The sequence below is a fragment of the Uranotaenia lowii genome, chromosome 2 (genome assembly GCF_029784155.1).
Source record: "Uranotaenia lowii strain MFRU-FL chromosome 2, ASM2978415v1, whole genome shotgun sequence".
Lineage (NCBI taxonomy): Eukaryota > Metazoa > Arthropoda > Insecta > Diptera > Culicidae > Uranotaenia > Uranotaenia lowii.
In genome coordinates, this window is record NC_073692.1 from 239,885,808 (window position 1) to 239,898,847 (window position 13,040).

General features: G+C 41.2%; 2 protein-coding genes across 2 annotated transcripts; both read left to right on the top strand.

The window, feature by feature from the left end:
• Nucleotides 1-526: 526 nt before the first annotated feature.
• LOC129742451 (uncharacterized) lies at nucleotides 527-3,300 on the top strand. The gene is made up of 2 exons (XM_055734347.1): nucleotides 527-3,183; nucleotides 3,291-3,300. The coding sequence occupies exons 1-2, from the start codon at nucleotides 527-529 to the stop codon at nucleotides 3,298-3,300; spliced, it is 2,667 nt and encodes an 888-aa protein (XP_055590322.1).
• Nucleotides 3,301-6,503: 3,203 nt separating this feature from the next.
• On the top strand, nucleotides 6,504-7,961 carry LOC129742452 (uncharacterized). The gene has a single exon (XM_055734348.1). The coding sequence runs from the start codon at nucleotides 6,504-6,506 to the stop codon at nucleotides 7,959-7,961; it is 1,458 nt and encodes a 485-aa protein (XP_055590323.1).
• The last annotated feature ends 5,079 nt before the right edge of the window (nucleotides 7,962-13,040 follow it).

Sequence of the window (13,040 nt, forward strand, 5' to 3'; positions counted from 1 at the left end):
ACGACAGCAGGCGAATCCTGAAGTGATACCTGCTACTTCCACGCCACTTTCGAGAAACGTACCGACTGGAGCGGTTCCGAAATTATTTAACCCGATTGCTCATCAGCTTTCCGTGATTCCCGAATCGAATCAAACTGAATGGCAAACAGCAGCACTGATGCCCACATATCGAGCTACACGTTTCGAAATCCCTCCGGGATTTTCTACAGTTTTGCACAACGAAGCAGTTCCCCCGACGGAAAATCCGGGCAGAACGTGCGTTCAGCAGAACGAGTCAAACCAGAGGATCCGGGATATTGGACAGTTGCCAGATAAGCAGTTCCCGGCTGCTTATGCAGGAGTTGGAGCGGCTTCAAATCCGTATGGCATCCACGGCGTTGGACCCACGGATAATTCACAACCGCAGCAGGCCCCAAATTCCTGGGCCTATCCTGCTGCTGGTGTGATCAGCGCATAACAAATCGCAGCGAGACAGGTGGTGTCAAGGGACCTACCCAAATTCTCCGGAGATCCCTTAGAGTGGCCAATGTTCGTTAATGCTTTCGAGTCTACCACGCGGATGTGTGGTATCCAGCCTGACGAAAATCTAGCAGGTCTTCAGAGAGCCCTCATCGGCAATGCCAGGGAAAAGGTTCTCAGTATTCTGACAATTCCGTCCGCCGTACCGCAAATAATTACGACCCTTCGGGATGAATGCGGAAGACCGGACCAGTTGGTCAACTGCTTACTGACCAGAGTCCGAACAGCAACACAACCAAATGCCAACAAGCTTGGGACGCTTGTCACATTCGGTCGAGAAGTCCGGAACCTGGTGACGTTTATGGAAGCAGCACAACTGCATTCTTACCTCTCAAGCCCTATCCTACTAACGGAGATGGTGAGCAAGCTCCCACCATGTTTGCAGTTACAGTGGGGCCATTACTTGATGAGCGTTCCGGTACCAAACCTAGAAGCGTTTTGCAACTTTATTTCGACGATCCGGACAGCAGCCTGTAACGTTTCGACAGCGACGGAATCCTCCGTAGAAGTGTCGACGAAAAGGGAGAAGCGGAAGGAAAAAGTAGGAGGCTTTTTGAACGCCCATCAGGAAGTTACAGTGAAACCAGAAAACCCGAAACCCTGCCTCGCCTGTGACAGCGTGGGGCATAAGATTCGTGAGTGCGAAAGATTTCGCAAGCTTTCAGTCAGCGAAAGATGGAAAATAGTCGAGCGAAAGAAAATGTGTCGAAGATGCCTATTTCCACACGGCAAGTGGCCCTGCCGCACAAAGTATCCTTGTGGAGTAGACGGTTGCTCCGAGGCACATCATAAACTGCTTCATTCTACCAAAAGGTCGGACCAATCGGATGCACAATCGGGAACCTCAGGAACTGTATCGACGCATCGGCATTCTCGAGACAAAACGCTATTCAAAATTCTCCCCGTGAGACTATTTGGAAACGGGAAATCTGTAGCGGCGTTTGCGTTCCTGGATGACGGTTCCGATCTAACGTTAATCGAGAACGAAGCGGCAGAAGAACTTGGCCTCGAAGGCACGGAGAGTCCACTATGCCTCGAGTGGACGAACAACGTAACCAGAAACGAAAATTCTTCCCGTCGTGTCAATCTAGCCATCGCAAAGATTAACGGAGGAGAAAAGCATCTGCTGGAAAACGTCCGTACAGTCAGAAATCTGGGTCTCCCGAAGCAGACAGTTAACTATCCCGATTTGGTCAAGCTCTACCCGCACCTTCGAGGGCTACCAGTCGAAAGTTACAACGAAGCAACCCCTAGCATTCTGATTGGGGTGGACCATGCTCGGCTGATTATGACGCTTGGTAAGCGTGAACGTCGGAACGATGAGCCTGTTTCCGCCAAGACTCGCTTAGGCTGGGTAGTGTTTGGTGGCAGAAGTTTAACCGCAGAGCAGTCTCGAGTCAGAGTGAACGTCTGCAGATGCGCTTCGGATGAACACCTAGAAGACATTGTCCGAGAATTCGTCTCTAGCGATACCATCGGCATTCAAAGGCAACTTCCACCGGAATGCGAAGAGGACATGCGAGCGAGGAAGATTTTGGAGGGAACCACGGTACGAACCGCTTCCGGTCGAATTCAAACCGGATTGTTGTGGAGATCGGACTGCGTCAAGCTGCCAAACAGTTACCATATGGCGAAAAGACGAAATGATTGTTTGGAGAGGCGGTTGGCAAAAGATCCAGAGCTGAAAGCGAACATCACTAAGCAGATTCTCGAATACCAACAACGTGGGTACGCGCACATAGCAACCGAACAAGAGCTCCGATCATCCAACCCAGACCGAACGTGGTATTTGCCCATAGGAGTGGTTCGACACCCGCGTAAACCTGGTAAAGTCCGGGTCATTTGGGACGCAGCAGCGCGGGTCGATGGCGTGTCACTGAACTCTGCCCTCCTCAAAGGTCCAGACCTACTGACCCCGTTATTGTCTGTGCTATTCCGCTTTCGTGAGAAACAGTTTGCTGTAGCCGGAGACATCACACAGATGTTTCACCAGCTGTTGATCTGTTCAGAAGATCGGCAGGCTCAAAGGTTCCTGTGGCGTTCAAGTCCTGAAGCAGAACCGGAGGTGTACGTCATGGACGTGGCGACGTTCGGAGCAACCTGCTCCCCCTGCTCGGCGCAGTATGCGAAAAACCTCAACGCCAGAGAACACCAGGAGAAGTATCCCGATGCATCGGATGCTATCATCAACGGAACATACGTCGACGATTTTTTCGACAGTCGAGATACGGTAGCCGAAGTGGTCAAATTAGCACAGGAGGTATCGATCGTGAACCGAGCAGCGTGTTTTGAAATACCATCGTGGCAATCCAATTCCCATGAAGTTCTTCGGCTGCTAGGCGGTGAGTTTGCCGAATCTGATAAGTGTTTTTCGGCAGTACAAACTGCGTCATCGACCGACCGAGTGCTCGGTATCGTTTGGAAGTCCCACGAAGATGTTTTTATATTTGATGCCCAATTTCGAGAAGATTTGAAGCCTTTGTTGTCTACTGAAAGTATCCCCACCAAACGTCAGGTGCTGCAAGTGGTTATGAGCCTCTTTGACCCGCTCGGGTTCATCTCCTTTTATACCATTCACGGGAAAGTGCTCATTCAAGACATCTGGCGCTCAGGAGTCCTGTGGGATGAAAAAATAACAGCAGAGAATTTGAAAAGTTGGCACAGGTGGATAAAATTGTTGTCAGAGTTGAACGAAATTAAAATACCTCGATGTTACTTCCCGAATTATGAAATTGGAAGCTACGAGTCTCTCCAATTGCATCTTTTTGTAGACGCGAGTGAGATCGCGTACAGCTGTGTCGCATTTTTCCGTATTATCGACCGTGGATTACCACGTTGCTCACTCGTAGCAGCAAAGGCCAAAGTGACCACTCTGAAACCCCAATCAATTCCCAGAAACGAGCTTAATGCAGCACTTATCGGCAGAGATGTTAAAATCGCGAGTCTACATACTCGCACTTTGCCCTTCTTTGCAGAACGATTTTATTTCGTTAAACTCAATCTGCAATGATGCTATCTAAAGTTCACCTCGGAAAGCATCAGGAAGTAAGCTTCGGGTAAACTCGGCAGGAGTAAACAGCAATCGGGGGGGAAACATCAGCGAAGCAAACGAACAGTTCTGCGAATTAAAGAAAAAATCGTTTTCGTTCGGCAGCCGAACACATCAATCGGACAACGCATGGGGGCGTGGCTAAAAGTGATGGATACAAGGGAACGGGAAACGAGCGAGAGAAGGGTGCGAGGAATGTTAACTCGGTCCGTCGGGCAACGATCGCTCGTGAGCATTCGTGTACGGCAAGCTTCGTTCTGTTGTTTCATTGGTGTGATTTTATTCCTGCGAGCAGGGTTGCCACCTATTTTCAAAAAATGTCTGAAACAATTGGGCCGAAATGTCTGGAAATGGGTATAAATGTCTGGAACATTTTAGTGTTGAGCTAGTCGGGGAGAATAGAATCGAAAAACGAAAAAAACGCCCGAACATCAAATTTTTCTGATCATTTCACCGACCAGTGCAAACATTGATTCTTTTATTTTCTTTGGGTTATTGTATTAAGCTTTATCATTCCTTTTAGAAAATTTGAAAAATGATATCACGTTGAGCTCTTGTCGGTTCCAAAATGCAAAGTTTCAACAGCTCTATCCAGTTATTGGGTTAATTTCTGCCAAAATAAATGATTTTTCAAAAATAAGAATGCATTTGGTTGGTAATGCACATCACAAATCCTTGAAATCAAAACACATCAATCACTATCTCAATGTTTGGCTATGAAAAATGATGCAGCGAATTTCTATCCTCCCTACCCAGGTGTTGAGAAGCTTATTTCAATACAAAAATTTTAAAATAATACGTTATATCATAAATTAAAAGTTCAGAATATAAACCATCTGTTTAGCAATTTATATTCCGGAATCCAGGTTCATTTAGAAATTGTTATTTCAAATCGCAGATTCATTGTTATAAATTGTTACTATTGTTATTATAAATTAAAAGTTATCGGGATCCGAATTGGAAAAAAATAAAGTTAAAGATTTTGTTCCTTTCTGATTGCATACAGTCATATCTAGATTGGTAATATTGAAAAACCTTTTTTCATTGTTAAAACCTTTCTATCAAGTAATGCAAAAAATTCAGGTTAAAAAAATGGATTTAGAATTTTTCCTCGGAGGAGAAATTGTAAAAGTAAAAGATATTTTAAGCACGACTTTTGAAATATATTTTCACAGCGTGAATTAATTTGTGTATAAAATAACTTGAATGCGAACCATGCAGTGGATTCTAGGGCATTTTGACCGGAAGTTATAGATTACCGAAAAACACTGTAAATATAAAAAGCAAATTATTCAAATCTTCGTGTCGAGCATTTGTCCAACGAGGCTTTTCGAGATAATTTTGTAACATTAAATAACATAACTTGAGTACATACGATTTTAAACAAGACATCGTAGGTTTCAATGTTTATCTATTCAGAATATCAATATTCTGATTTCACTTTTGGATAACTATTCAGATTAAAGTTTTCGTTAAAGACAACTAACACCATTTTGAGAAATCTCACCCAAGTTTAGCAGAGCCTAGATTGCGACGTTGAATTAGTCAATGTCTACTTTTTCAATGGCTATGAAACGTCTAAAACTGTTTTTCAATTTCTTTTGCAATTTCACAATATATGTTTAACAACATTGCTGCTGAATTTTAACAAAAATAGTATTGATTTGATTTGGAAAGTTTGAAGCGTTTGTGTCTGGCGTAAAATTTGATAAGTTGTGATGTATGTAGATGATCCAGTTTGGAATGTTACGTAGGCACATTATTATGAATTTTTAATAACTACTTGTGATGTTTATACTAGAAACAAATGTAAATTGATTACAGAGTTTTCGTTTCTAGTAACTGATTCGAGTTGGGGAATATGCCCATTAAACAATTTTTTCTGAGTTTTTCGGATTCTGACTTTGAAATCATATCAGTCTTTTCATTTCAGTCTCAGGTTTCAGATTGAAATAATAAATAAGCTCGGGCATATTAAAAAAAATTCTAGCAAATCTGACCATTTCGAAACCGCACTTTCTCGGTCTCAAACATCTCAAAAATTTCCGAAAAACCAGTCACTTTCCGCGGACGGGTCGCAAGAACGCGTGTTGTCATGCCACGGAAACACCAAGAAAAGAATGACACATGACCGCCGGCTGGTCGCATTGTATTTAAATATGCCTTTTCACACAGCCCAGTGATGTAATAAGTTCGGGACGAAATGATTACAAATTCACCCAGTATGCACGTTCGGACCGAGTAATGTCAAATTCTAGACAGTTTTCGTCCGAATTCGGACGATTATAATTCAAACTTGGTCAGCGTCATTCGGTGGGAACAAAACCCACGGGGCTGTTGATAAGAGCGAAGTGAGCTCGAACAACTCTATTCCACCTCAGTCAGTTAAAGTAGTCAATAATGCCAAAATAGATTAAAATTTTGAAAAAAAAAAACTTTGTCAATCAAAAAATGTCTGGAATTGTCTGGAAGAAATACTTAAAATCTGGAAGTCTGGATACCAAAAAAAAAAGTCTGGCCGGAGGTCAAAAAGTCTGGAAGATCCAGACAAAATCTGGAAGGTTGACATCCCTGCCTGCGAGGAGGGGAAAACATCAACTCGGAACTGTTCTCTTCGTTTTGTGTGCAATCACGTCATGATTGGAACGAAGATAAAATCAATCTGCACACAACGAGTTAAACTCGGAAAAAATCAGCCGAATGATTCTTTCCGAGGCGAGTTTAAACACCGCTGCTTATCGGTGCCCGATTGGCAAAGACTATTCAAGAGGATCATCGACTAGTCGTCTCGAAGCGATACCTTTGGACAGATTCCTCTGTCGTTCTCTCTTGGTTGCAAGCCGACCCCCGGAAATACCGGCAATACGTGGGCTTTCGTGTGGGTGAAATTCTATCGATATCGAAGATCAACGAGTGGCGCTGGATACCCTCCAAAATGAACGTCGCTGACGATGCTACCAAGTGGGGCAATGGTCCCAATTTCTGTTCCACCAGTAGATGGTTTGTAGGACCCGAATTCTTATACAGTCCGGAGGATGAATGGCCAAACCGAAACCCGAATGTAGCAGAGACGCCTGAAGAAATCCGATCGGTTCATATTCATAGCGGGACCAACAGTGTACAGCTGGTTGACTTTCCTAAGTTTTCGTCGTTCGAACGCCTCGTCAAAGTATTCGCCTACATCCACAACTTCATCGATCGTTATCGTCCTGTTAGAGTCAACAGCGATTCTGAAGTGGTACCTACGCAGAAAGATTACGAAGCCGCAGAAATATCGATATTCCGGAAAGTGCAGAGCTCGGCGTTTCCCGATGTAGTAGAAGCTCTTCTAAAAACAACTGATCTTCCTGAAGCATGCAAAAAGATTCCGAAATCAAGTTCGTTAGCTAAATTGTCGATTGTAGTGGACGAAAATGGCATTTTGCGGGCCTCAAGCAGGATCAACTCTCTGTATTACTCTGACGATTTCCGGAACCCGATAATACTTCCAAGATCTGACCATGTCACAGCACTGATCGTTTTGAGATATCACCAACGTTACGGCCACGCCAACACAGAAACAGTTTTAAACGAACTCCAGCAGCGATTCTACATTCCGAAGTTCCGTGCCACAGTGAAGTCCATTTTGAAAACCTGTATGTGGTGCCGCGTCTACCGAGCCAAGCCTGACGTTCCAAAGATGGCTCCGTTACCGCATCCTCGAGTGAAGCCGTATGTACGACCGTTTACGTTTACCGGCCTGGACTACTTCGGCCCACTGACGGTTAAAAGGGCGCGAAGCTCGGTGAAACGCTGGGTATGTCTGTTTACCTGCCTCAGCGTCAGGGCAATACATCTCGAGGTCGTCTATTCGCTGTCGACGGATTCGTGCATCAGAGCAGTTCGCAGGTTCGTAGCCAAAAGAGGTCCACCCCAACACTTCTTCAGCGACAACGGCACAAATCTTCGCGGGGCGTCGAGAGAGCTTATCAACGAAGTCAAAGCCATCAACCAGTGTGCAGCGAGGACCTTCACTAATGCTTCCACCGAATGGCATTTCAATCCCCCCTCGACCCCCCACATGGGAGGGGTCTGGGAGCGCAAAGTAAGATCGGTCAAAGATGCACTGAAAACCATAGCTCCTCGCAGCCCACTTGACGACGAAGAACTGATGACCCTTTTGGCTGAGGTCGAGATGATAGTGAATTCACATCCGTTAACATTCGTTCCACTTGATTCACCAAATGCTGAAGTGCTCACACCGAACAGTTTCCTGTTGATGAGTTCAAGCGGAAGTAATGCAGCGAAAGTGCCGATAGATGAACCGACGGCGCTGAACACGAACTGGAAGGCGATGGATTACATGCTGGATCAATTTTGGAAGCGTTGGTTGCGAGTTATCTTCCAACCATAGCGCGTCGTACCAAGTGGTTTCATGATGTGAGACCCCTACGTGAAGGAGACCTAGTGGTGATAGTCGACGAAAGCGTTCGGAACGGCTGGCTTCGTGGAAGAGTGTTGAAGACGTTTCCTGGAGAAGATGGACAAGTTCGGCAGGTCGACGTAGCTACCAGTACAGGGATTCTTCGCCGTGGGGTAGTTAAGGTTGCATTGCTAGATGTATGTGAAGGTAAAGCCCCCTAAAGTGGGCGTTACGGGGTGGGGTGTTGCTACGGCCCTGAGAGGGTGAAATTAGGGGGAACATCGAACCCATTTTGTGACAGAATAGTTTGACAGTTTGATAGTTAGACAGGTGAGAAGAGAAAGGAGAAAAGAAAAAGTAGGAAAGTCGGAAAAAATTTAAAAACGTGTTTGATAGATTGGTTGGTGAAAATTGTAGTTCTGCTTGAAACTGTATTCTCTCGTGCCGAAGTGCAGCGTTTTCTTAGCTGAGTTTGATGCTATTCTAGCAAGATTCCGATCAGTAGGTTGATTAAACGTAAGTTATGATAATATTCTCCAAATATCAAATACGATTTGCTAATTGAAGAAATGTGTTCCGATTAGGTCGAATTCACTGCCGTGAATTGTCGTTCCCGGATAAATAGTGTATTTGCGAAATATCTTGCTTTATATTCTCCATCAGATCGTAAGTAACCTTCTTTGTTATAAAAACACCAGAAAGTAACTTTATCGTAACTTAACAGGAATCCGAATCCGGAACTGATTGTAGGATCTTCGGCAAACTCGTTTTGATCGAAGTAGAAGACTTATTTGTAAGTAGTCTGGTCTCATATTTGTTAACAACATTGTAAATTAACAAAAGAATAAATTTTCTAGTTGAGTCACGTCAAATACGGACTACAAAAAGTCTACAATTACACGTCCAAAAAAATATTTGCCTTATGCATATGAAAGCTGAAGTTTAGTCTACATCATAAAGCTAAGAAATATTTTTTAAATTTTTTTTTTTTTTTTTTGAAAGGGTCACAAAAAGTTTAAAAAAAAAGTGATCTGAAAAACCTACTGCCACACAATCTGTGTGGCAGCGGCCTAAAGAATACTGCCACTGGGATACTGGTCCATGTCGTATGAGGGGACTTATCCAGTACTTCCCAGAGCTTGAGCTTGAGCTTGCTATCAACTACGGTCCGCCTGCGGCCCCATGGCCAATGGCATAATGGTTGCACTCCGTGATTGGTTCGAGATAATCAACATTGCACAATGAACCAAATGAAAGGTGCTGGGAACAAGCATCACAATCTCACTGTGCAGTTTTGAGAATCTCCTACTTTTATATGAACCAATAACGACGCCGGCCAAGTCCATGTAGTCGATAGGAGGAAGGGAAGTGCAGCACATGTGTAGATATGTTTAGCGGAGGCCGGCTGTACGCCATCCCTCCACAAATCTCCACGCTGAATGTTTGGGGAAAAGGTAATGTGGTATGGAAAATCACCTTGGTAGGCGATAAAACCACTTGAATCCTAAGCTCCTAATGTCCTAAACCGCCTCAGTTTCCTATTGAAATTCCTGATCAAGCCTAGAGGCCATAAGAAATACATGATAATAAATTGTGAACTGTACTGTATACTTTAAGGGATGCAAAGAGTCGTTATTCTCTAGTTTTTGTATTCATTATGTTTAGATTGATTATTTGGAATGATTTCAAATGCACTTAACATATGTAGACCTAACATTATAGTTTCTGATGATCGATCAGTTCAATAAATTTTAAATGTCCCTATCTTAAACTTGGCCTCATATAATTGGATGTCCTAGTTTTGTGATGTGATTAATTTGTTCTACGAGGAATTCATTAAAAATGATGAATGTGAATAATATAACAAAACTGATTAGGACTGCTGGAAAATCTAAAATGCAATTCAAACATCAGTTCATACTTATTCTTCAGAAAATTTTGTTATTGAAAACAAAATGTTGATTGGGATTAACAGTACATTCTCAGTGCACAAAACTGATGAACTTCCTTTGAAAAGATCAATAACACGTCCTAGTCGTCAACAAAGATGAAAGGGAGAGATATTAGTAAGATACTCTATAGGTTTATTTTGCATCCTCCCTCTCTAGCATATTCTAAAAGTTGCTTTTTAAAGATTTCAGAAATAGTGGTGGAAAAGAATCACCACTATGGAAACCGTCTGTACGTCTGTGAATCTTAATTCAAGAATCATAGGATGGAGATTTGTTAGTAAGAGACCAGAATTCATTTTGGTAAATGATGCTATCTTTTTTTCTTACACCTCCTGTGCTTCTTAAAATTTCGTAAGGAAATTCCTACTTCCAGAAATTAGGTTTGCAAAATTCCGAAGAAATCGTATTTCAATTAATAATTGTTTCTGAGTCGATATTATAAAAGCTAATTTTTTTCCTTATTCTGGTCACTGAATCACTGTTGATTTTGTGAAAATATTTTGAAAGGAGGGCATATAACGAAATCATGCCTAATAAACTCGGTTGCTTTCGCGTCATGTCTTTATTAGGTGCGTCTGCCATTCATACACAGTATGTTTGAAACTTGCTAATAAACCTAGGCCATTATTTCATTTGAAAGTTTTTTTTATGGAATAAGAACATATTGTTGTTTTACAAAATCATTTGTGATTCGTTAATCTTTGCCTCGTGTTGTTTTGTAAACGTACTTGCTTTATGATTGTCAGACAATTATTTATTTCTACTAGTTAATACTTTTGGAGATTTATTGTTTGTGTTTAAAAGATTTGTAAGATTTGCAATCTAAAATGTGAAAGCAAGCAAACAGGAATAAAAGATTATTCTATAAAACTCATATTCAAGTTTACATCTGTGATCAACTGACAATCTAGGAGAAGATATTCACCTACCTACTTTGAATTTATAAACTATCTCTTCTAACTTTTCACTTGCTGAACATGATTTGATCTGAAAAACATTATTGGTGTTTCAACTTCTCGGCTTCAACCATCACATCGATTTTATTCTGATTTCAACAAAAATGTCTCAAAAGCAATGGACAAGCAGACTACCCAAGTAACCAAAAGTCACATAGATACTTAATCCTGTGCATTAGAAGTTCACATTTGGCTGAGTAAAAGGTACTCAAGAGAAATGAAAATAGGTGCTTTATTTGGACTTCTGACCGAACATAAAAAGTCTAAACAAGTAGCATAGAACATTTTTGTGCGTTCCAAGTACCTTAAAAAATCCAGAATTCAATAAGGCTCACCGTGCTTCGTTATGAACTTCTTACGAATTTGTTGGTTCAATGCAGAACTTCTTACGAACTTTTTGGTTCCAAACAGAACTTGTTACGAGCTTTTTGGTTCCATGAGGAACTTATATAGAACTTCAATACAAACGTTAGCGTTGAGATTTTTCACAAGAGTGAATAACAGAATATCAGAACTTCGAATGTACGAGCAACGATTTTTTTGTCTTTATTATTCAGCCTTTAGCTGGTTCGTCTCTACAAGAACAACGAATTTAACCCACAAATAAATCAACTATTTTAATCTAAATGGCAAAATGACATAAATCATATATATTTTTCACATTGTTTTGCATTTTAAAGAATATTCATATTTAACTAACCGAAAAACACATCTTTTCGTTTACAATTCGATTTTTTTTCTTGCACCTGGAGCAACGTAATTACCGGCTTGTATCGACGGTAGCCTTTTGCAACTAGCGGCAATTTATTCTTTAATAGGATAAGCAGGGTTCGAAATAACTGTATGCCTTTTTTATAGTTGAACAAGGTCCGCAAAGTTTCATTATCGTGGTTGGGAGAACTCTTGATGAGGAATTAAACGCTCTCCATTTTTGAAACTAAAATAGAAAACAGATAGAAAGAAAATTAATCACAAAAAAAACAACTTAAAACATAAAAATACTCACGTTCATTTTCAATTCCTCCTAGTTTGTTTTGGGAAAAGTTGAAACATCCTTTGGTAATCATGTACGAATGTTTACATTTTTAATTATCGCCTGCTTTGAAAAGTCGATAATTCTAAGTTTATTTCATATTGATGTTTAAAATAACAGCAATCTAAGCATTGGCCATGGTACAGAGGTAGCGTGTTCAGTTTTCACCCCACTGGTTCAGGTTCAAATCTCCAAGCATGAAAATTTTTAAAGTAAGTATGAAACTCATTCACATTCAAAGCAAAATCAGATTAAATATTAAAAGGTATAAAAAACCATAGCAAGAAAAGGATTTTTTCTTTTTTCATTAATCTTTTTTTAGGTCTCATGTGGAGGCTGAATAGCCTTCTACTCAGCTTCTATTATGGACTTTAGAAGTATCGATAAGAACTTAAATTTGAGGCTGAGTAGAATGCTACTCATTCGTTGAACAAAGCTGAGTAAGCTTTTAAGAACCTGTTTTATGGAACTTTTGGTTACTTGGGTACTAGCTGAACCGATGTGCTTTTTCATACCCCCCAAAAATCAATAGACAACTCTTCAAATTTTCATTATTTACACATCTCACATCAATCAAAAACTTTAACACCATCCACAGGCAACATATTCAAAATTTGAACCGTCTCTCGAGCCTCGAACTGCAACACTGAGGTTCCCTTTCACTTCCAAAACCTGTCACCTAATCATTGTTCCAAATAAGAAACTTTTATAAGCTTCGTAGGCTCATAGACAATTTGAAAGACTATCCGGATATAAACGCTATGCTATATTCGATTACAATACACTCGAGAATTGAATACTCAAACAATACCATAAATTAGTTCAAGCTTCGGAAGATTCAGAAGGAACAATATGTATCTAGAAATACCGCTTGCTATAAGCTCAGTTTTATTCACTAATCATTTAGTTGAATCTAATGTGTTAGCTGGAACTAAATGCAAATATACCCCAAAGGTTCGAAAGCCGTCTCTATTCTCGCAAGTGTTTAAAGTCCACTTTACGACTGTACTTACGAACTCAAGACTGACATCTTTCCCTTTCCTAGATTTTGAAAATTTGCTCATTGTCTGATTAATTCGTCTCAAAACCTGTTACAGTTGGATTGACTATCAGTGATTTTATAACTACA

Excerpts from the sequence above, each read along its gene's own strand:
- LOC129742451 (XM_055734347.1), top strand. The coding sequence starts at position 527 with ATGTTCGTTAATGCTTTCGAGTCTACCACGCGGATGTGTGGTATCCAG.
- LOC129742452 (XM_055734348.1), top strand. The coding sequence starts at position 6,504 with ATGAACGTCGCTGACGATGCTACCAAGTGGGGCAATGGTCCCAATTTC.